This window comes from Pristiophorus japonicus, chromosome 15 (genome assembly GCF_044704955.1).
Source record: "Pristiophorus japonicus isolate sPriJap1 chromosome 15, sPriJap1.hap1, whole genome shotgun sequence".
In the NCBI taxonomy this organism is placed as follows: domain Eukaryota; kingdom Metazoa; phylum Chordata; class Chondrichthyes; family Pristiophoridae; genus Pristiophorus; species Pristiophorus japonicus.
The window spans coordinates 168,524,664-168,548,760 of NC_091991.1; the positions used below are offsets into that span (position 1 = coordinate 168,524,664).

The 24,097-nt window shown below is 47.1% G+C and overlaps 1 protein-coding gene across 1 annotated transcript in view; it reads right to left on the bottom strand.

Moving 5' to 3' along the window:
• Nucleotides 1-23,629, bottom strand: part of LOC139281238 (cytochrome P450 3A30-like) — a 48,010-nt gene extending 24,381 nt beyond the window's left edge. Inside the window, exons 1-5 of the mRNA XM_070901291.1 lie at nt 23,475-23,629; nt 16,774-16,867; nt 8,253-8,305; nt 5,905-6,004; nt 1,922-2,035 (exon numbers count right to left, since the gene is read on the bottom strand). Coding sequence (XP_070757392.1) covers nt 1,922-2,035; nt 5,905-6,004; nt 8,253-8,305; nt 16,774-16,867; nt 23,475-23,563 — 450 coding nt within the window. The 5' untranslated portion in view covers nt 23,564-23,629. The remainder of the gene's footprint in view (nt 1-1,921; nt 2,036-5,904; nt 6,005-8,252; nt 8,306-16,773; nt 16,868-23,474) is intronic.
• Between the last annotated feature and the right edge of the window lie 468 nt (nt 23,630-24,097).

The following is a 24,097-nucleotide window of genomic DNA, read 5'->3' on the forward strand; positions in this document are numbered from 1 at the left end:
GTTTATTCAGGTTGGATTTATTTGTATAATATTTGTATAAGTATAAATAAGGATTTATTGTAGAATTTAATGAGTTCCCTTCCCCCCCCCTCCCCCCTCGTTCTGGACGCCTAATTTGTAACCTGCGCCTGATTTTTTAATGTGTAGAACAGGTTTTTTCAGTTCGACAAAAATCTTCACTTGCTCCATTCTAAGTTGGAGTACGTTTTCACTGTGGAAACTTTCAAATCAGGCGTCAGTTGCCGGACACACCCCCTTTTGAAGAAAAAATTCTGTTCCAAGGTAGAACTGTTCTACCTGACTAGAACTGCAGAAAAAAAAATGTGGAGAATTGCGATTTCTAAGATAGTCCGATCTCCACCAGTTGCTCCTAAAAATCAGGCGCAAATCATGTGGAAACTTGGGCCCATAGAAACTAGGTGCAGGAGTAGGCCATTCGGCCCTTTGAGCCTGCACCACCATTCAACAAGATCATGGCTGATCACCCACCCCAGCACCTCCCCCCACGCCTCCTCCACACCCCCCGACCACCCCCCCCAGCCGCAAGGACCACATCCAACTCCCTCCCGAACACATCCAATGAACTGCCATCAATAACCCCCCGCGGCAGAGAACCCCACAGGCCAACAACTCCCCGAGTGAAGAAGTCTCCCCCAATCCCAGCCCCAAACAGCCCACCCCCCATTCCAAGACCGTGCCCCTCGCCCCCGGCTCCGGACCCACCCAATACCGGGAACACTCCCCCCGCACCCAACCCGCCCCGTCCCGTCAGAATCCTTCCCAAATGCCGAACACCCCCGGATGTCGAGCCCCCAGCCCCGGCCGCCCCGGAGCCACGCCCCCGCAACGCCAACCGCCATCTGCGCAGTCAACTCATCCACCCCACTCCGAACACTCCCCGCACCGAGGCACAGAGCCCCCAGGCCTGCCCTTCCAACACAATTCTCTCTTAGAAAATGGCTGACCTCACTCGGAAATCAGAAGCAGGCAGACCAGGCCTATGGTAAAATGGATAGCAGTCGATTAGGCCATTAGAAGTTATAGTACAAAGTTTAACACGGTGAATAAGACATTGACATACAACCTGTTAACATCTTCCAAGGTGCTCAGACTCTTGAATGTCTTGCTTTCACTTGAGCGTGTACACTTCCACATTGACTGTTCTAATCATCGAGGCTTTATGCCTTCCTTATACACATTAAAAAGATGGGCTGGAGAGAGGCCGAGGAGCGAAAATGCACCATGGTCACAGAGGATGTTATTTGGGGCCTTGATAAGGCCCGTTTCAGTGCTGTAGCATGGCAGAAACCTAAATCGAGGAGACTCAAACATCGAGCTGCGGAAAGAGGAGAACAGATTTGGCAAGAGACTACACAATGGAGGACTTGGAATGTTGAGCATAAAGTGATAGTTTGCAAGGGTCCAGGGATGTTGTTGCTTCTGTTTGGAGCAGGTGCATGATGACAGCAGTTTTTTAAAATGGTGGTGCGGGTAGGGTGGGCTCGAACAGACGGCTGTTAGGCTAAGACAAAGACCACGATTGATGGGAGGCCTTTCAGGGGAATAAGGTTAGTTGGGAATATGAGGGCGTCTTGTTAATGTATATAAGGAAGACATAAAGCCTAGATTATTAGAACGTTCTCGGAGCAGAACTGGACACATTCAAGTCAAGACAATCAGAGTCTGATCACCTTGGAACGTAGTTACTGTTAACAGGTTATATTTCAATGTCTAGTGCACTGTTAAACTTTGTACTTTAACTTCTTGTATTGTAGTTCCTCCCACTGTATCAGCATCAATCACTCACCCTCGTGGGAAGTCAACTATTATTGGATGATTTTGCATCGAACTCACGTGTACATAACCTTACACATCACAAATACAGACAGAGGATTCCATCTATGGGCGATGATGTCTTTACCTCTTTCAGTCTTCCGCTGGTGAAGGCAGGCGAAAGCACGCTTCGGATTCTCTTCCACCGTTCATCTGGGACAAGAAAGATAGAGTCCTTTAACGACCCATTCAGACCGAAGTCCTGCAGAAAAAGTAGAAAGACTTAACATCTAGTTTAAAAAAAAATGTAAGTACATATTGGATTCAATGACATTACTTCAGAAACTGATCTCTTCTAAAACTGCACAGTGTGTGTTCAGATTGCATTGTGGGGGGGGGGGGGGGGGAACAAAAGCAACTGGACACCGCTGTGCCTTTCTGGGGCACAGGACAAGGGCAAAAACAGCAAGTTCTCGTTGCTGTTTCCCTCACTCCGAGGGTCCCTGAAATGCGTCCAACACCATATTGGGTCGGGTGATGTTCAGGAATCCCCGGCAGCCGCCTAAACCAAGCGCCACAAAACGTGAGGAGGAGGCCTAATCCCCAATTCAGAACCAATTCTGGAAATTCGCTGGTGCTGATTCGCCTGCATTGGGCCTCAGTTTTTTGTTTCCTTATGCGGCCGAACCAGAGGTCCCCAAGTGGCGGGCAACAAAGAGGTACACTTCTTGTTGCAACCTCCGCTAACATCGAGCCAGGAGGAGCAGGAGTGCACCTTCCGGCTTCACAGCGACACTGCCGGCCCACCTCCCTCCCGTTCGCCCCCTTACCCCACCAACTACCCAGGAGTCACTGCTGGAGACGCAGGCGGCCCATTTTGACCATTTCAGCAAACTGGCATCGGCAGCTCGCCGGAATGATTCAGATCCAGCCCGAGGCCCAACTTGGGGCGAGCCTCTGAGCACCTCGCCGATTTCAGGGCCAAAAACGGGCCGAGTCGAAATCTGCAATTCTCTCCCCCAAAAGGCCGTGGATGCTGGGACAAATACAAGACTGAAATCGAAAGTTAATTTAAGGTACCAAGGAATTATGGAGCCAAGGCGGTTAAATGGAGCTGAGGTACAGATGAGCCATGATGTGATTGAATGGTGGAGCAGACTCAAGGAGCTGAATGTTCCAGTGTTCCTAAACCACTTCTATCCCTATGTGCCATTGTACGACAGGTTTCCAGAGTGAGTGACTGTCTGTGTAGGGAGATCGGGTTTGCATTTTGAGCTGTGTCATGCTCAGACTATGGGGTTCTAGGTTAGTGTGTTTTTTCCATTGATTTGCTGTGCCCATTCACAGTTCCTAAATGAATATCTGTTATGTTCACAGTTTTGATTTTAGAGCTTAATCTCATTCCCCACCCCATTCTCCCCTCACCCGCCTCCCCGCCCCTTCTCCCACCCACCCTCACCGCCTCCCTCTCCCCCCTGCCGCCCTCTTCCCCCCTCCCCCTTCCCCCGCCCCTTCTCCGCTCCCCCTCCCCCCTTCCCCCTCCCCACTCCCCCCGCCCCCCCTTCTCCCCTCCCCCCGCACCCTTCTCCGCTCCCCCCGACCCCCCTTCTCCCCTCTTCTCCCCTCCCCCCCGCCCCCTTCTCCGCTCCCCCCGCTCCCACTTCTCCCCGCCCCCCCTTCTCCCCTCCCCCTGCCCCGCCGCCTCCTTTTCCCCTCATCACCATTTTTCTGGACAGTAGCTGTGCAGCGTGTGATCACAGATAATGCATAAAATGTGTATATTTAATAATCACTTTACTCGGCTCTTCTCATCCGTACCAAAGTGAACGCTCCTCTAAACAAAGTCAGCTCAAATACCGAGCGTTGTGATCATTCTACAGCTGCTCCCCACAGTCTGAAATATTCCCTTAGGCACCAAGGATTCTAGGGGACAACTTCAAATCAAATTGTCCCACCGTCCAAAAAATTATTCAAATCCCGTTTTTCTGTTTTATAAAAAAGATTCCATTCTACAACACAGAAACCCTAGAATATTTCACATGGCGGAAATAATCCTGTATGCCTCAAATTGCCCACATCAATGAAACAGGAGGAGAATTAGGAGTGGGACAATGAGGAGGCAAATAACTTGCTATTGTATAACACACGACTGCTCAACTCTTGTTAGGACTTGTCGTCTATTAGGTTATCTTTATTTGCAAAGAGCAGATGGGACATTAGATATACACAAACACACTGAATATTCCATTTCAATCAATGATTGCCTTTATATGCATCATGTACAGTGTACGAATACAGCTCACGGATTAGTGTGCTACACATCATGAGTTGCACACATCCCTCCAATCGCCACAATAAAAATAAATCAACTGTCGTCTTCCTGTATGCATCAAGTTATTTCAGCTCATGGGATCGATCACTTCCTACTGATACCATTTTTGCGTTACCATTAATGAAATTACATGTTTCAAACCCAAACGTTCCCACAACTCAGTGGGTTGTAAAATATAAATGGGCATTTCACTCTTTCTCCCCCCACCAAAGAAGAAAAGTCTAGAGCCAGGTCTCCATAAAAATATCAGTAATCAGGGCTCTTCACAGAGCCGGCAGGATATACAGGGATAGCTCCTTTTTTGTTTACAGTTAATCAATCCCTCTCCTGTGTAACACAAACCAACGTGTGGAAAGCAAGTCAGAATTCAAGACAATTATACACTCCACTCTCCAAGGTGAGGAGTGCAAGTTCCAGGCAACAAGTCAGATAAAGCTGGAGCTCGATGCACCTTCTACTCTACCCCAATAATATGGTTCAGCCCAAACCTCCAAAGGGCAACCACTGGGAATTTGGTTGAACTAGAGAGATAGAGTTGGAGGCAGGACTAACAAGGGAAGGGAATACACAATAAATGTTAGGATATCGAGAAGTGTAGAGGAACAGAGGGACATTGGAGTGCATGTCCACAGATCCCTGAAGGTAGCAGGACAGGTAGATAATGTGGTTAAGAAAGCATTCAAGATATTTTCCTTTATTAGCCGGGGCATAGAATATAAGGGCAGGGAGTTTATGCTAGAACTATACAAAACACTAGCTAGAGTACTGTGTACAGTTCTGGTCACATTACAGGAAGGATGTGATTGCATTAGAGAGGGTACAGAGGAGATTTGATGATGTTGCCAGGACTGGAGAAATTTAGCTATGAGGAAAGATTGGATAGGATTGGCCTGTTTTCTTTGGAACAGAGGAGGCTGAGGTGAGATTTAATTGAGATTATAAAATAATGAGGGGCCTAGATAGAGTGGCTAGGAAGGACCTATTTCCCTTAGCAGAGAGGTCAATAACCAGGGGGCATAGATTTGAAGTAATTGGTAGAAGGATTAGAGGGAAGTTGAGGAGAACTTTGTTCACCCAGAGGGTGGTGGGGGTCTGGAACTCACTGCTTGAAAGGGTGGTAGAGACAGAAACACTCATCACTTTTAAAAAGTACTTGGATGTGCACTAGAAGTGCCGTAACCTACAAGGATATGGACCAAAAGCTGGAGGGTGGGATTTGGCTGGATAGCTCTTGGTCGGCCGGCACGGACATGATGGGCTGAAGTGGCCTCCTTCCGTGCTGTAAATATCTATGATTATGTGATGAGCTAGGAAATGGGTTTAGGCTAGATGGCTCTTCTTTGGGCAGCACAGACATAGTGGGTCGAAAGGCCTCCTTCTGTGCCGTAAATTTCTATGATCCTATGAGGACACTAATTCACAGCATCAACCCACTGGTTTGAATGTTCGGTCTTCCCTCACCCATAAAATTGGCAATGCATTAGGTCGTCTGTGCATGGGGTCTTGCACGCTTTTCACCACAGGCTTAGGAGGAACTAAATTCTTGATAATATGATAAAAGATCGTTACTCTTTACCATACCCTGCTCCATCCTCTCATGCAGTTTTTGTTTGATAACTCTGACCTTTATTGATCATGAGATTGTAACATCAGACGGAGAAAGCATGGGCATTAATCTACATTCCAGCTGAACAACCAAAGCTAGTCTCAAGTGGCAAAGCTAACAAGGCCCTCTATTGTAGTACCGAGAAAAAGTAGTAGTAAATTGCAAACAGCCTTCAGTGCATGTCCATACTTACCCACCTGTTGGTGAACAAGGTGTAAAACTCTTTTATGAAGATGATTTTAATCAGTTCGGTATCCATAATGGCGAGCATGGGCTGCCGGCCTTCATAAAACCTAAAGAAAGACACACAAGTGTTAGTAAGTGAATCGGGACCTTAAAAAAAGGCTAATGTTTGATTGTTGGGTGCGTGGCCCGGGCTAACCCCACTAACCCAGACTTACTGCAACAACTTTGGAGCTGCGCTCATTCAGGCAAGTGGAGCGTATTCCATCACACTCCTGGACAACCAGGTCTTCACTGCAATGATATCACATTAGCATTTGTAGATATTTCTTTACTTTAAGTAATGGCCAAAGTCTCAAATTGCAGTACATAATCCAGGCTGCAGTAACGCTACAACCAGATCAGTGGGAAGCAGCTTTGCTTCATGTTGGCATTACAGCTACAGCACGTGCAGCTCGAATCAGGAGTTCTGGACCAACGGACCCCAGAATGAGCTCACACTCTTTCAGCTCAGACCCTCACACCCAATTCACAATCCGCAAGCTCAGGGTTAGTGAAGCCAAAATTGCGCCGGTTGGATTTATAGGAGTTAAAATTCCAATTGGCCTGCTCTGCTGGTTTGACGGACCAGAGCCGCAGATCCAGTCCAAAATGGCAGGGACAGAATCATTAGCATTGTTCGGAATGGCCACCCGTACCTACAAGGGTGTTTAAACAACACCCGTCGGATTCATTCATGAATAGGCCAGAAAATTTTATGGAGATATTTACGGGAAGGAGGAAAACTAGAAGCACGGGTTTCCCAGACATCCTGCAGAGGCTGGGTATTCTGTGGCGAGTGTCTCACCTCCTGACTCCCCAAAGCCTTTCCACCATCTACAAGGCACAAGTCGGGAGTGTGATGGAATACTCTGCACTTGATTGGATGAGCGTAACTCCAACAACACTCAAGAAGTTCGACACCATCCAGTCCAAAGCAGCCCGCTTGATTGGCACCCCATCCACCACCTTAAACATTCACTCCCTCCACCACCGGCGCACCGTGGCTGCAGTGTGTACCATCTACAAGATGCACTGCAGCAACTCGTCAAGGCTTCTTCAGCAACACCTCCCCAACCCCCGACCTCTACCACCTAGAAGGACAAGGGCAGCAGGCGCATGGGAACACTAACACCTCCACGTTCCCCTCCAAGTTATGCACCATCCTGACTTGGAAGTATATGGTCATTCCTTCATTTTTTCTGGGTTAAAATCCTGGAACTCCCTCCCTAACAGCACTGTGGGAGCACCTTCACCACAAGGACTGCAGCGGTTCAAGGCGGCGGCTCACCACCACCTTTTCAAGGAATGGGCAATAAATGCCGGCCTTGCCAGCGACGCCCACATCCCAGGAACGAATTTTTAAAAATTAACAGCGGAAAGTATTTTAAAAAATTTTCACCAGTTTTCCCGCCCGACAGCCAGCCTGATTGACGGGCTGCCTAACCGCCGGGCGGGAAAACCTGTGGCACAAGGCCGCAGCCAGCGGAGAGCAGAAAGGGAGGATTAAACAAGGGATAACATGGTGACGAGGGGCGGAGTCGGTCAGAAGAGCATTGGAATAGTCGAGTCCCGGAAAACCCGTCCAGAATGGGTCAAAAATAATAAGCATGTAATAGAAAATGGAGGCACCATCCTGGGCCAAAGACAAAGAGGAATTTAAAAAGGTCCCAGCCTAACTAAAATCACCTCCAGGATCAATTATCTTTCCGAGACTTTTGGGACATTTCCTCGGGCCTCCTCCAAACTCTTGCTCAATGGGCGGAATTCCCGGGGTAGCCGAGGAAACTGCCCCAGACACATTCCTTTGCTGAAGGGGCATGGACAGATGATTCAGTCATCCCTCCCACCCACCGCCAGAACTCCTTGCAGCGGTGAAAATGGGCCGGATCCCAGCAGAGCCGGGCGTCACCCCTTCATTGTAGTCCCTTCGATGGAGAACCGCCCCACCTGTGTCCTGGCCCAAACCAAGTGAATTTCAGGCTCACACTGTGAATGCACCAATGGAGACATTTCCTCAGTTTGCAAAAGAACTAAAATGTATTAAGGTGGAACAAACACTCCTGAAAGCTGCACAGCTCAATGTAAATGTAGCTTTCTTTTGAGTGCAATGATAAAAATAAAGGTACCTATGGCAACAGCGTACCTTAATGTCAATGTAGCATCAATGCAAACCAAGATTACTTGTGCCTTTAAGCTGTGCTTATGACAAGTACAGCACTTTTGGACTACATTTTGCATTGCTGGAGTGAAGTGTATTTTTGAAAAGGAATAAAACACACACCTTCATATGCATAACTGGCTGATTAATGCACTCACCCCCAAATCTTTCCATACTTCTTGTAGCATTCTGTATCAAAGTTAAATAAACCCTGCCCAGGAAGAAAACACAAACATCAGCAAAAGTATTCACATAGTGCAAAGATGGAACAGTGTGTGGGGACACTCTGAGGGAAAATACATTAGCTTGTGTTGTTGTGAAGGCAAAGAACAAGGAACACAAATACTAAACTGGTTTTATTGCTTTAAATAAAAACAATGAATTGGCTTCCCCGCCACCCAAATATACTTCAAGACAGACTGCACCTTGTATGTGTGCAATCATGTGAACGCGAAGTAACCAATCACAGCAGACAGTTTTCAGGCACTTTTAAAGATAGAAACAGGTCCCTCGGCCCTACTGGTAGATGCCGGTGTTTATGCTCCACACGAGCCTCCTCCCACCCTATCAGCATAACTGTTCAGTATGGAAGAACTCCACAAGACTGAGTACTGTGAGCTAAAACTGATGTGACCTTAGTCTCTTTAATACAACTCCAGAGTGCCTAAGCAGCATGGCAGACAACCTTTTATACTCCCTTACACGAGGTGTGCAGGTGACCCTTGGGCCTCCAACAGTTGCGCCCTCTGGTGGCAAGTCTTACGCAGTTACAATGTTTACATACATAACCACTCCTCCCCCAAAGTTTTTGATACAAATTATTTACAAGTTGAGATGATCCGGGGCCCTATACTCCCTGGTTGATCGTCAGAGTTCAAACTCTGGCAAGGGTGAGTTGGTCAGACCATTGCTGCACTGCGGCGCGGCTGGTCTGACAGGACTGTTGGGAATGGTGGGTTCATCCTCTTGATTGACGGTGAGGTCGATTGCTGGTTGGGTGTGTGTTGGTGGATCGATGATGGTGATGTCCTCTTTAGGTTGTTCCTGGTTGTCGGTGAACCGCAGTTTGGTCTGATCCAAATGCTTTCTGCACGTTTGTCCATTCAATAGTTTGACTATAAACACTCTATTCCCCTCCTTGGCCAAGACAGTGCCAGCGACCTATTTAGGACCATGACCATAATTAAAGACAAACACAGGGTCGTTAACATCAATGTCACGCGATACAGCCGCGCAATATGGTACATGTTTTGCCGGTGACGCCGGGTTTCCACATGATTATTTAGATCCGGATGGACTCGGAAGAGCCTGGTTTTGAGCGCTCTCTTCATTCACAATTCTGCAGGGGGAACCCCAGTGAGCGAGTGGGGTCATGTTGGTTGCTGAGCAGAACCCGAGATAAGCGGGTCTGCAAGGAGCCTTCCGTCATGCATTTCAAGCTCTGCTTGATAGTTTGGACTGCCCGTTCTGCTTGACCACTGGATGCGGGCTTAAACGGGGCAGACCTGACATGCTTGATGCCATTGCAGGTCATAAACTCGTTGAATTCTGAGCTGGTGAAACACGCTCCATTGTCACTGGTGGCGAACATAGTCCGGAGGCTTTCAATGGTGGCAATGGATGTGCTGGATGACATGATTATGCATTTAATCAATTTAGAATAAGCGTCCACTACAACTAAAAACATCTTTCCGAGAAAGGGGCCAGCAAAATCTACGTGAATCCTGGACCTCGGTTTGGAGGGCTATGACCACAGACTCAATGGAGCCTCCCTTGATGCATTGCTCAATTGTGAGCACGTGTTGCACTGGTGTACGCATGACTTTAAGTCCGAGTCAATGCCAGGCCACCAAACATGCGACCTGGCTATCGCCTTCATTATGCCTGGGTGGGTATTGCGTAGGTCGCGTATAAACGTTTCCTTGCCTTTTTTTGGCAAAACCACGCGATTACCCCATAAGAGACAATCCGACTGGATGAACATTTCAACTTTGCGTCGGTGAAACAGCTTAATTTCATCTTGCATTTCCCGGGGACGGCCGACCAGCTTCCATTGAGGACAGAACTTTTTACAAGTGATAGCACAGGATCCTGGCTGGTCCAAGTCCTGATCTAGCGAGCAGTAACGGGTGACGCCTCGCTCTCTAAAGCAAGTTTGTGGGCTGCGCCATTTCCACTCCGGTAATGGGCAATGGTAGTCGACTGAGGACATCAGCACAGTTCTCCGTGCCTGGTCTGTGGCGGATAACATAGTCATAAGCGGACAATGTTAGTGCCCATCTTTGGATGTGGGACGAAGCACTGGTGATTATACCTTTGTTTTCTGAAAACAGCTAAATGAGCGGTTTGTGGTCGGTTTCAAGCTCAAACCGAAGTCCAAATAGGTATTGCCGTATTTTCTTAACCCCATATACACATGCTAACGCCTCTTTCTCGACCATACTATAGGCTGTTTCAGCCTTAGACAGACTTCTAGACGCGTATGCAACCAGTTGAAGTTTGCCTGATACATTGGTTTGCTGTAACATACAGCCGACCCCGTACGATGAGGCATCACAAGCTAGCACTAGTCATTAACACGGGTCATACAGTACATGTAAATTATTAGAACAAAGTAGGTTTCTGGCCTTCTCAAAGGCTGTCTCTTGAGATTTACCCCAAACCCAGTCATCATCCTTACGTAGCAACATGTGCAACGGTTCCAGCAAAGTACTTAACCCGGGTAGAAAGTTACCAAAATAGTTGAAGAGTCCCAGGAACGAATGCATCTCCATCACATTCTGTGGTCTGGGTGCATTCTTGATGGCCTTTGTCTTTGAGTCCGTGGTCTGATGCCATCTGCCGCAATCTTTCTCCCCAAAAGTTCAACCTCTGGCGCCAGGAAAACACACAGAGCGTTTCAGCCTGAGTTCCACTCTGTCTAGTCGACTTAGAACCTCTTCCAGGTTATGCAGGTGTTCGGTGGTGTCACGACCAGTGATCAGGCTGTCGTCTTGAAACACAACGGTGTGCGAAACAGGTTTCAGCAGACTCTCCATGTTCCTCTGGAAGATGGCAGCAGCCGAGTGAATCCCAAAAGGGCACCTGTGGTATATAAACAGTCCTTTGTGCGTGTTGATGCACGTCAATCTTTTTGAAGATTCAGCCAGCTCCTGTGTCATGTAGGCAGAAGTTAGGTCCAACTTGGTGAACGACTTCCCCCCACCCGCTAACATTGCGAACAGGTCATCCGCCTTGGGTAGCGGGTAATGGTCTTGTAACGAGACTCGGGTTGATTGTTACCTTGTAGTCTCCGCAGATTCTGACTGTGCCATCGCTTTTCAACACCGGAACAATCGGACTGGCCCACTCATTGAACTCGACTGGCGATAGGATTCCCTCTCGTTGAAGTTTGTCCAGTTCGATCTCGACTTTCTCCCTCATCATACATGGAACCGCTCGAGCCTTGTGATTAACGGGCCTTGCCTTGGGATTAACGGGCCTTGCCTTGGGGACGAGATGGATCTTCACATTGGCGCCTGTGAAGTTGCCAATGCCTGGTTCAAATAGCGACGGAAACTTGTTCAGCACTTGGGCGCATGAGGTGTCATCCACTGAAGATAGTGCTTTGATGTTGTCCCAGTTCCATCGAATCTTTCCCTGCCAGCTTCTGCCGAATAGCGTTGGGCCATCGCCTGGTACAATCCACAGTGATAAATCATGCACAGCTCCATCGTACTGCCACACTAGCAATGACTGATATGAGCTCTTTGGTGTAGGTGCACAGCTTTGTCTGAATTGTGCTCAGCTTGGACTTTTGTGCCTTGTTGCCCCACAGTTTCTCAAAAGCCTTCTAGCTCATAATTGACTGACTCGCCTCCGTGTCATAAGAACATAAGAATTAGGAACAGGAGTAGGCCATCTAGCCCCTCGAGCCTGCTCCGCCATTCAATAAGATCATGGCTGATCTGGCCGTGGACTCAGCTCCACTTACCCGCCCTCTCCCCGTAACCCTTAATTCCCTTATTTGTGTCGAACTCCATTGAGACCGGAATACGGTTCAATTTGGCTTTCAGCATGATAGGAGAGCTCTTGGTGGTGAAGGTGTGTACCCCATACACTTCTTCCTCGGGTTGAGTTGCCTCTCTTGTTTGTTCTGCGTGATCCGCGCCGGATCGATCATCCTCTGCCGACTCTGCCACGAGGTGAGTCGCAGCACTCTTGCACATTCGCTGGAGGTGCCCCATTGTTTCGCAGCCTTTGCACACGTCGTGCTTGAATCGACATTGATGGGTTCGATGATTACCCCCCGCAGCCAACATGGTGCTAATGGACTTGCAGTCACACCCGATGACGGACTCAAGAGTTATCCTAGGTCTTGTAGCTGCAGACGTGTAGGCCCTGCCATATGCAGTTCTGCCTGCTAGCGACATTATTTTATGCACAGTACTTGCCGGTGAGCTTCAATGCTGGGAAGATATCTGTCTGGTATTATTGCTCGTGGATATGAATGCCTGGGCTACCGTGATGGCCCCTTGCTCAGGTGTAGGGATTTAGCGGATAGCAGCTTGCGAAGAATGACCTTGTAGCCGATGCCAAGCACAAAAAGGTCCCGCAGCATTTCCCAAAAATCCAGCAAATTCGCAAGTTCCCGCAAGGCGTCCCAGGTCGGCGACATAACTCGCCACGTCCTGGCCCTCAGAGCGGTGGTGCGACACCTGGCCATTAAGACGCTCTCCTTTGGCTTGAGGTGGTTCTGAACCAGCGTACACAACTCTGTATAATGTCTTCTCCGCTGGTTTCTCCGGTGCTAGCAGGTTCTTGGTGAGGCCGTATATTGTGGACCCACACACGGTGAGGAGAATCGCCCCGCGCTTGATCGCTTTATCATTCCTATCCAGCTTGTTGGCCACAAAGTATTGGTCGAGACGCTCAATGAAGGCTTCCCAATCATCACCCTCTACAAATCTCCAAAATACCAACAGCAGCTATGACCGCGTGAAAGTTCGTAATCTGTTACTCATCGCCAATTGTTAAGTATGGAAGAACTCCACAAGACTGAGTACTGTGAGCTAAAACTGATGTGACCTTAGTCTCTTTACTACAACTCCAGAGTGCCTAAGCAGCATGGCAGACAACCTTTTATACTCCCTTGCATGAGGTGTGCAGGCGACCCTTGGGCCTCCAACAGTTGCGCCCTCTGGTGGCAAGTCTTACACAGTTACAATGTTTACATACATAACAATAACAATAACAATCTGTTCCTCTCTCTCTCTCTCTCTCGTGTGTTTATCCAGCTTCCCCTTAAATGCATCTGTGCTAGTCACCTCAACCACTCCCTGTGGGAGTGAGTTCCACAAGATGGAGGAGGGGAGCTGGTGTTATATGTACAGTTCTCCCACTGTCGGCTGCAGCGGCAAATAGAAAAAAACTCAACGAGCAGAGAACGGAGGGCACCGGAAACCCACAACTGCGCACCCTGAGCTGTCCTCTCCCCCACCGACACCACACCCTCCCAATGTGCCCAGCCCTTACAGAACCTTGCTCGCCCAGTCAGCAGGTGAAATAGGGACATGGAGATGCAGGGCCCCATCCCATCTATCATGTCAGGTGATCAGATAGAGGTGCCACTTGACTGGGTAAATACAGTGTCTTTCGGATGTGACGTTAAACCGAGGCCCCTTCTGCCCTCTCAGGTGGCTGTGAAAGATCCTGTGGCACTATTTCGACTACATGTCAAGAGTACTTCATTGGCTGTAAAGCGCTTTGGGACGTGCTGAGTTTGTGAAAGGTGCTATATAAATGCAAACTCTTTCGATTAAGGCCACTACTTTAACATCGTCTGTCATCAGCGTGATCAGACAAAAAAAACTGACATCGAGCCAAAGCAGGACACATTGGGACAGGTGACCAAAAGCTTGGTCAAAGAGGTTGATATTAAGGAGGGTCTGTAAGAAATCGTGAATTGAAAGAAATAATAGCCTGTTATCTAGCTCAGTAGTTTGCTGAAGTTGAGGACACAGAAGGATTCCAGGCATGGCAGGAAAAGAGTTGTACAGAGAGTTGAGTTGCGAAGTCAAACAGAACAACAGGTCTTCAAGGCATCTATCGATAAGGGATTTAGTACGGAGCCTTAAAGATGAACAAGACAGAGATAAGGAAGAAAATGATCTCATAGGTACCCTCTCTCCTGTGATTGGACAATTGAATAGGTAAAAATGATTGAGGCAAGGCCCATTGAAATAAGGTATGTAAATGGGCATCTGAGAGAGAGGCAGACTGAGGAGAGAGGTTCCTCGAGGTGGAACTCATGCAGGCTTCGGACTAACACCTCCACCAGCTCAGGATCTGTTCCTGCCTCAACGTCCGTCCGTTCCGTTCTGGGGCCGTAGATGGCTCTCCTCTGTCACAGTTTGTATGTCTATTACATCTATCTTAATCGCATGTTGCATCTGGTTTAGCTTAAAACTACCGCTCCTTAATAAACCGCCTTGCAACTCCTAAGAGTAATCTGTGTGTGACCTGCAATCCAAATCTTACAGGTCTTAAAGGTGGAGAGGCAGAGATTTAGGGAGGGAATTCCAGAGCTTGGCAGGTAGATGTTGAAGGTACAGCTGCCAATGACGAGGTGAAAGAAGTGGAAGATGGACAAGAGACCAACGTTGGAGTTACGCAGAGGTCTCGGGAGGTCTAACTGTTCACAAAGATAGGGAGGGGTGAGGCCATGGAGGAATAGGGAAATTCGTTGGTTAGTTTACAGTTCTCGTTTCCGCTAAAATTTATTTGCATAATCACAAATGTCAAATTTTCCATGAACCCACCCAGTAAAACAAATGGTTTAATTTTCTTTCCATTAAAAATACTCCTTGATGTATTTAAGAGTGGTAACCTGGTGCAGTTTTATTAATACCGCTGAAAATTGGGTTATCGGCAAAAATAAGCATTTAAAAATGGGTATTTTTGCATTTCAAATCACTGACAATGAATTAAAAATGATACAGTACCATTTAATCGTTTCATTGGTGTGCACCAGTCAATTTCTCAGCAAATTAAATATTTTTTGATATGGCAACCTTTAAAACGTGCCAACCAGTGCCCGTGTGCCTAAGAAAATGAGCGCAATTGGAAGAGCCTTCCCGACCCAATGCAATCGGCCGAATCTCACAATGTTCACCTGGGGGCGTGGCCAGCTTTGTGGGCGGGGCCTGATCCAGGATCTTGAACCAGTGGAAAACAAGAACGCAAGTGGTTCTGGGCAAAACTCACGTTTAAAAATTCCCCGATATTTTGCACTGGTTTAGCAGATTCCGCCGATATTACTGGCATAATTTCTACTCCCGCCAGTGCAGAATTATAGGCCGTGCCAAAATTTACATTCGCAGTTTCATAAACAGCATGGTTAGACTAAAGCATTGCAACAACCCACCATCCCAAGAAGGGGCAACATTTAGAGTCGTGCTTCTTGTCCCGATCATCAGTGTCGTTAATCTGCTCCGGTCACTGGGGAGGTGCTGACTGGAGAGGACGAGAAACCCCAAAAGGAGTGGGTGTTACCCTAACTCACCCTCGACCTCTCTCATGCACCCTGCTGGAAACCAGTTCAAGAAATGGTCAGGAACCTGCAAGGTGGTCACCTGTGAATCCACTTTGGTTAGGAAAGGGCTCGACTGGGAGTGGGGGGACAAAGCAAGTTAAAATATATTCATGTCAGCATTTGAAAAGACAACCAATTAAAAAAAATATATAAAACTAGCTGAACAGTTATAGGACAACTAGAGAACATGTTGTTCCAAACTATACACATAGAATGGTTACAGCACAGAAGGAGTCCATTTAGCCCATCGAGCCTATGCCGGCTCTCTGCAAAAGTATTGCAGCCACTCCCCCCGCCCTTTCCCCATAGCCCTGCAAATTTTTTTCCTTCAAGTACTTATCTAATTCCCTTTTTAAAGCCAAGATTGAGTCGGCTTTCACCACCCTTTCAGGCAGTGCATTCCAGATCCCAACCACTCACTACATAAAAACGTTTTTCCTCATGTCGTCTTTGGTTCTTTGTCAATCACCTTAAATCTGTGCCCTCTGGTTCTCGACCCTTCCACCAATGGGAACAGTTTCTCTCTATCTACTCTGTCCAGATCTCTCATGATTTTAAAACCTCTTTCAAATCTCCTCTCAACCTTCTCTGCTCTAAGGAGAACAACCCCAGCTTCTTTAGTCTGACCACATAACTGAAGTCCCTCACAAATTAATGACAATCAAAAGATTTGCTTTTCTAACCATTAAAAAAATCAATGCATTCATTAGCCAAGATGTTAAATGAATGATTTTGTACTAGTGCAGTCACTCCAGTGATAAAGCAGTGGCATTGCCAATCACAGAGGGCATGGGTTCAAATACTGGGCTCTACGGACACTGGGAGAGATTGTCCTTCTGCAGAGTTTCTGCAGCTTTTGGCTGGCTCACTCACTGAAGCGCTTACACTGCAGCACGGAGAGAGACAGTCAGCATCAGCCCTGCCTCTGCCGCGAGTCTCCTCTCACCCACAGACAGAACACTATTCGCAGGAGCTTCGGAGAAGTCTCGCTCAGTTCTCGGTTAAAGGAGGGAACAGTGTGATGGCAGAACGGTTCAATAGCAGGCGAAGCATTAACAGGAGTTATTGATATGGCCAACAAAGAGAAAGAGAAAAAAAAAACATACCTTTCTGTACTCCAGAAACGATCCAATGAACGGCAGTGGCCTTGGCCCTGGAACTCCAAGCCGTTTAAAAAACCCATATGGTAAAACGCTGTACCTGAAAATTGAATTTAAGTGGTTACAATCTTTATAAACAATAAAACCCTGTATTGGTTACTAGGAGCTACATCAAATTCACCCATGTACTTTGTTCCCATACATCAATCCCTCAAAATAATCTCTCACTCAAACACCAAACCTTCATCAAACAGATATCTTCACTTAAAAAAATTGTAAATAATATTGAACATCTTAAAACGAAAGTTCAGGATAGGATTGAGCATTGCTTCAGTCCCTGCAGCAGCAGAAACCCAGCAACATTCAGGTTTAGGATAGAATCAAATAATCGCCCATGGATACTGTAAATTTGGTGGTAACAGCATTACAATAAACTCAAAGCCCTTTGTGCACAGACAGCGAGCATTACTGAAGCTGCTGGTTCCTGGCCTCTGCAAGGGCAGCATTACTTACAAACTGTATTGTGCCTGTCTGAAACCCAATCCAACTCTGGGAGGTATATCCAGGTACTGGCTTTCTCTCACCCCAGAAATACAAAATGTTGGTCATCAGAACTAGAGCAGTTAATCGTCCATTCAACCAATCACATGCAACTAATGAAGATGCAAGTCAGTACAGTATAGCTAACACTCCTGTCATCTGCTGAAATATTTTAAAAGGTGCAAGTCAAAGAGACCGATACAGAAGCCCCTCGACATTAAAGAGATCAACAAGCTGCAGATCCACACGGATATTCCGTGATGTTTACAAGACCAAGTGCCTGGGTGTGTAGCAGCTTCCGACCAGGACACTAACCCACTCAGCTCTCCAAAGGCTGAATGTTTTTCCTCCCATCCTCTCTTTCTGCAAAAGACAAGCCCGAAGGCTCTGTGTCTCAATGCAAGGAGTATTTGTAATAAGGTGGACGAATTAACTGCGCAGGCAGCTATTAAAGAATATAATATAATTGGGATTACGGAGACATGGCTCCAGGGTGACCAAGGCTGGGAACTCAACATCCAGGGGTATTCAACATTCAGGAAGGATAGACAGAAAGGAAAAGGAGGTTGGGTTGCTGGGTAAAAAGGAAATTAACGCAATAGTAAGGAAGGACATTAGCTTGGATAATGTGAAATCTGTATGGGTAGAGCTGTGGAATACAAAAGGGCAGAAAATGCAAGTGGGAGTTGTGTACAGACCACCAAACAGTAGTAGTGAGGTTAGGGACAGCATTAAACAAGAAATTAGGGATTCATGCAATAAAGGTACAGCAGTTATCATGGGCGACTTTAATCTACATATAGATTGGGCTAACCAAACTGGTAGCAATATGGTGGAGGAGAATTTCTTGGAGTGTATGAGGAATGGTTTTCTAGACCAATATGTCGAGGAAGCAACCAGAGGGCTGGCCATCGTAAACTGGGTGATGTGTAATGAGAAAGGACTAATTAGCAATCTTGTTGTGTGAGGCCCCTTGGGGAAGAGTGACCATAATATGGTAGAATTCTTTATTAAGATGGAGAGTGACACAGTTAATTCAGAGATTAGGGTCCTGAACTTAAAGAAAGGTAACTTTGATGGTATGAGACGTGAATTGGCTAAAATAGACTGGCAAATGATACTTAAAGAGTTGACGGTGGATAGGCAATGGCAAACATTTAAAGATCACATGGATGAACTTCAACAATTGTACATCCCGGTCTGGAGTAAAAATAAAACAGGGAAGGTGGCTCAACCGTGGCTAACAAGGGAAATTAAGAATAGTGTTAAATCCAAGGAAGAGGCATATAAATTGGCCAGAAAAAGCAGCAAACTTGAGGACTGGGAGAAATTTAGAATTCAGCAGAGGAGTACAAAGGGTTTAATTAGGAGGGGGAAATAGAGTATGAGAGGAAGCTTGCTGGGAACATAAAAACTGACCGCAAAAGCTTCTATAGATATGTGAAGAGAAAAAGATTAGTGATGACAAATGTAGATCCCTTGCAGTCAGAATCAGGTGAATTTATAATGGGGAACATCGAAATTGCAGACCAATTGAACAAATACTTTGGTTCTGTCTTCACGAAGGAAGACACAAATAACATTCCGGAAATACTAGAGGACCGAGGGTCTAGTGAGAAGCAGGAACTGAAGGAAATCCTTATTAGTCAGGAAATTGTGTTAGGGAAATTGATGGGATTGAAGGCCGATAAATCCCCAGGGCCTGATAAGTACTCTGGGATGCCAATTAAGGAAGTGGCCCTAGAAATAGTGGATGCATTGGTGATCATTTTCCAGCAGTCTATCGACTCTGGATCAGTTCCTATGGACTGGTGGGTAGCTAATGTAACACCACTTTTTTAAGAAAGGAGGGAGAGAAAACTGGTAATTATAGACCAGTTAGCCTGACATCAGCGGTGGGGAAAATGTTGGAATCAATTATTAAAGATGAAATAGCAGCGCATTTGGAAAGCAGTGACAGGATTGGTCCAAGTCAGCATGGATTTATGAAAGGGAAATCATGCTTGACAAATCTTCTAGACTTTTTTGAGGATGTAACTAGTAGAATGGACAAGGGAGAACCAGTGGATGTGGTTTATTTGGAATTTCAAAAGGCTTTTGACAAGGTCCCACTCAAGAGATTGGTGTGCAAAATTAAAGCACATGGTATTGGGGGTAATGTATTGAGGTGGATAGACAGGAAGCAGAGAGTTGGGATAAACAGGTCCTTTTCAGAATGGCAGGCAGTGACTAGTGGGGTGCCGCAGAACTCAGAGCTGGAACCCCAGCTATTTACAATATACATCAATGATTTAGATGAAAGAATTGAGTGTAATATCCCCAAGTTTGCAGATGACACTAAGCTGGGTGGTGGTGTGAGCTGTGAGGAGGATGCTAAGAGGCTGCAGGGTGACTTGGACAGGTTAGGTGAGTGGGCAAATGCATGGCAAATGCAGTATAATGTGGATAAATGTGAGATTATCCACTTTGGGGGCAAAAACAGGGTGGTTGATTATTATCTGAATGGTGACAGATTGGTACAGGGGAGGTGCAACGAGACCTGGGTGTCACGGTACATCAGTCATAGAAAGTTGGCATGCAGGTACAGCAGGCGGTGAAGAAGGCAAATGGCATGTTAGCCTTCATAGCTAGGGGATTTGCGTATAGGAGCAGGGAGGTCTTACTGCAGTTGTACAGGGCCTTGGTAAGGCCTCACCTGGAATATTGTAGAAACATAGAAACATAGAAAATAGGTGCAGGAGTAGGCCATTCGGCCCTTCTAGCCTTCACCGCCATTCAATGAGTTCATGGCTGAACATTCAACTTCAGTACCCCATTCCTGCTTTCTCGCCATACCCCTTGATCCCCCTAGTAGTAAGGACCTCATCTAACTCCTTTTTGAATATATTTAGTGAATTGGCCTCAACAACTTTCTGTGGTAGAGAATTCCACAGGTTCACCACTCTCTGGGTGAAGAAGTTCCTCCGCATCTCGGTCCTAAATGGCTTACCCCTTATCCTTAGACTGTGACCTCTTGTTCTGGACTTCCCCAACATTGGGAACATTCTTCCTGCATCTAACCTGTCTAACCCCGTCAGAATTTTAAATGTTTCTATGAGGTCCCCTCTCATTCTTCTGAACTCCAGTGAATACAAGCCCAGTTGATCCAGTCTTTCTTGTGTTCCGTTTTGGTCTCCTAATCTGAGGAAGGACATTCTTGCTATTGATGGAGTGCAGCGAAGGTTCACCAGACTGATTCCCGGGATGGCAGGACTGACATACGAGGAGAGACTGGATCGACTGGGCTTATATTCACTGGAGTTTAGAAGGATGAGAGGGGATCTCATAGAAAGATATAAAATTCTGACGGGACTGGACAGGTTAGATGCAGGAAGAATGTTCCCGATGTTGGGGAAGTCCAGAACCAGGGGACACAGTCTAAGGATAAGGGGTATGTCATTTAGGACCGAAATGAGGAGAAACTTCTTCTCTCAGAGAGTTGTTAACCTATGGAATTCTCTACTGCAGAGAGTTGTTGATGCCAGTTCGATGGATATATTCAAGAGGGAGTGAGATATGGCCCTTACAGCTAAAGGAATCAAGGGGTAAGGAGAGAAAGCAGGAAAGGGGTACTGAGGTGAATGATCAGCCATGTTATTGAATGGTGGTGCAGGCTCGAAGGGTCAAATGGCCTACTCCTGCATCTATTTTCTATGTTTCTATGTTACACCTTGATGAGCTACAGCTCCATAAATATCTTTCAGTTACTGGTACCACATCCACTTGTGGGCCTAGACGGTGAACAATGGCGGATTATTCCATTGTGGGTCTCCCACCCCACCCCCCGCCCTGCCCCCACCACGACAGAGTCTGATCCTGTCCACAGCAAAGGTTGCCAGGGAGTGATTAGGAGCAGAAACCCTGCCCAGTTTCCCCTGGCCCAGAGGCATTGAGTTCAATGGTAGCACTTTCAATCCTAGCTGTAGCTCAGCAAAGACCAAGGATCTGTGCAGCTCAGCCACCCGCTGAGTGAATTCACTGAGCAATCAGGCAAGCCCAGGAGTGCATTTCTACACTAGGCCTGAATTTGCTCAAAACTTGCACCATAGTTATGGTGTATCCATAGCGTACACCTTTATTACGGTAAGGAAATTGCAGGAAGCTGTGGCACGAGTGACTTATGCCATTACTTACGCCAAGCCATAATTTGATGGGGCTTTTTACGCTGCTCCAGAGACCCTAAAGTTGAACAGGTAATTATCATAACTCCGCCCGCCCCTTAAAATCAACACCGATTGCAAATTTGCTGCATTTAAGCCAAAGTCCACACCACTGCCACTCAAGACTGAAAAATAATGGCGTGGGAGAGCTGGCAGCAGTGTGATTTATGTGTTTATTTAAGACGGTTGTTTATTATCCATACTTAGTGCACACAAGATCAACATGAAGATTATCCCCAATCACATTCTCACTGCTACAAGATGCTTCTGAGAGACTCCATGAGGTGCTAAATAAACACGTCTTTGTTTGTGGTCATAATCTTATTAATTCATGGGATGTATGCGTCACTGACAAGGCCAGCATTTATTGCCCATCCCTAATTGCCCTCCAGAAGGTGGTGGTGAGCCGCCTTCTTGAACCGTTGCAGTCCGTGTGGTGAAGGTTCTTCCACTGTGCTGTGAGGGAGGGAGTTCCAGGATTTTAACCCAGCGACGACGAAAGAACGGCGATATGTTTCCAAGTCAGGATGGTGTGTGACTTGCAGGTGGTGGTGTTCCCTTGCGCCTGCTGCCCTTCTCTTTCTAGGTGGTAGAGGTTGCGGGTTTGGGAGGTACTGCCCAAGGAGCCTTGGCAAGTTGCTACAGTGCATCTTGCAGATGGTACACACTGTTGCCACGGTGCGCCTGGGGTGGGGACAGTATTTAAAATGGTGCATGGAGTGCTTTATCCTGGATGATGTTGAACTTCTTGAGTGTTGTTGGTGCTGCACTCATCCAGGAAAGTGGAGAGTATTCCATCATCATTATCCCTCACAGCACTGACTTGTGCCTTATAGATGGTGGTAAGGCTTTGGGGAGTCAAGAGATGAGACACTCGCCACAGAATACCCAGCCTCTGACCTGCTCTTGTAGCCACAGTATTTATGTGGCTGGTCCAGTTGAGTTTATGGTCAATGGTGACCCCCCCCCCCCCCAGGAGTTTGATGGTGGGGGATTCGGTGATGGTAATGCTGTTGAATGTCAAGGGGCGATAAATAAATAAATCTCTCTTGTTGGAGATAGTCATTGCCTGGCAGATGTTACTTGCCACTTATCAGCCCAAGCCTGGATGTTGTCCAGGTCTTGCTGCATGTGGGCACGGACTGCTTCATTATCTGAGGAGTTGCGAATGGAACTCCCCTAAAGGGGCAGTAATGATCCAGAAAGATAGTGTCAATTTTCATTCCAGATTTATTTAATTGAATTTAAATTCCACAGCTGCCATGGTGGGATGACTAGCCCAGTAACATAACCACGATGTTACTGTCCCCTACTGACCAACCCACATGAACTTTTATAAACTGGAGAGGAGAATAACTTCTTATTGTTTACACAGAAATATGAAATATATCCTTTTATATAGAACAGGCTTGGGATTTCCAGAGAGCCCAGCTTTGTGTAAATAGCCATAAAACAGAAGGGTTTACTGTCACCATGTCCCAGGGTAGAAACTTGAAAAACAAGAAAAATGCTTCAAGTTCCGACCTGGATTAAAATCCCATGGGGATCAATTACCCCACACCCTCTCCCCGCTCCCCACAATAACATCCCATCAGGATCAGCTTCCATCCCACCCCCACCCCGCGGTAATCTGCCCGCACTCCGAGCCCCAGGCAGCCCCAAAGGGCGGACGTGCTGTGAACCCGCGGGCAGTGAGGAGGAGGAGGGGGAAATGGCCCGGAATCGGCACCGATTCTCCAGCACCGCCCGCCGCTCCCCACCCAGGTCCCAGCAGCGGTCTGCGGGGATTGCAATGGTGGTGGGGGCAACGTAGACTGAGGACACACAGAGTCCAAAACACACACAGACACCCCAGTGGCAAATGCTGCAAACTCGCCCTGGGCAAACAGCGAACAGACAAACTTTGTGGCCATTTTCTCACATGCTTTAGAGCGGGGACACCCGGTAACTTACCAATCGGACACTTACCAAGCCAGCAGGACCAGGAAAGTGAGGAGAAGGATCCAGGTGTGGGCGGACAGAGCGCCCCGGATCGCCCCCAGAATCTCAAGAGCCATCGGAGGTTTGGGTGCTCAGCGGCTGGGAGCCTGGGCTGGACTGGGGCTGGTTAAAGGGAGCGTCGGTCACACGGGAGGGAGGGAGGGACTGCTTGCTTCGTTACATAACCTCATGAAAGGCAATAAACCCCGGGATCTCTGGGATTTGCAACAATGCCAGGTGTTGAATTACTGGGTGTGGACAAAGTGCCACTTCTAATCTGTCCCAGTTTCATCACACCCAAAAAAAATCTAACGGTTCCCCCTTTTTAGAGGGGCACAAATCATAGGTTACATGCGTCTCTGGGCACAAATACAGAGGAAATTCAAGGCCAGGTAGTTTATTGACCTATAGGTATGAGCGAGGAATATGTCAGAACAATGTGTCGAGCGTGTTTTTGTTTTCGGAGTTAACCCCTTGCTGGAAGAGTTCTATTTTAAGAAGGTTCAGGAAGCCAACAGAAAGCATGCAGTGCAAGTCACCTAACACGTACAGCTGTCTAATTACTCCTGAAGGTTTGCATACTAAAGGAGCAGCAGTCCAGACATAATGTT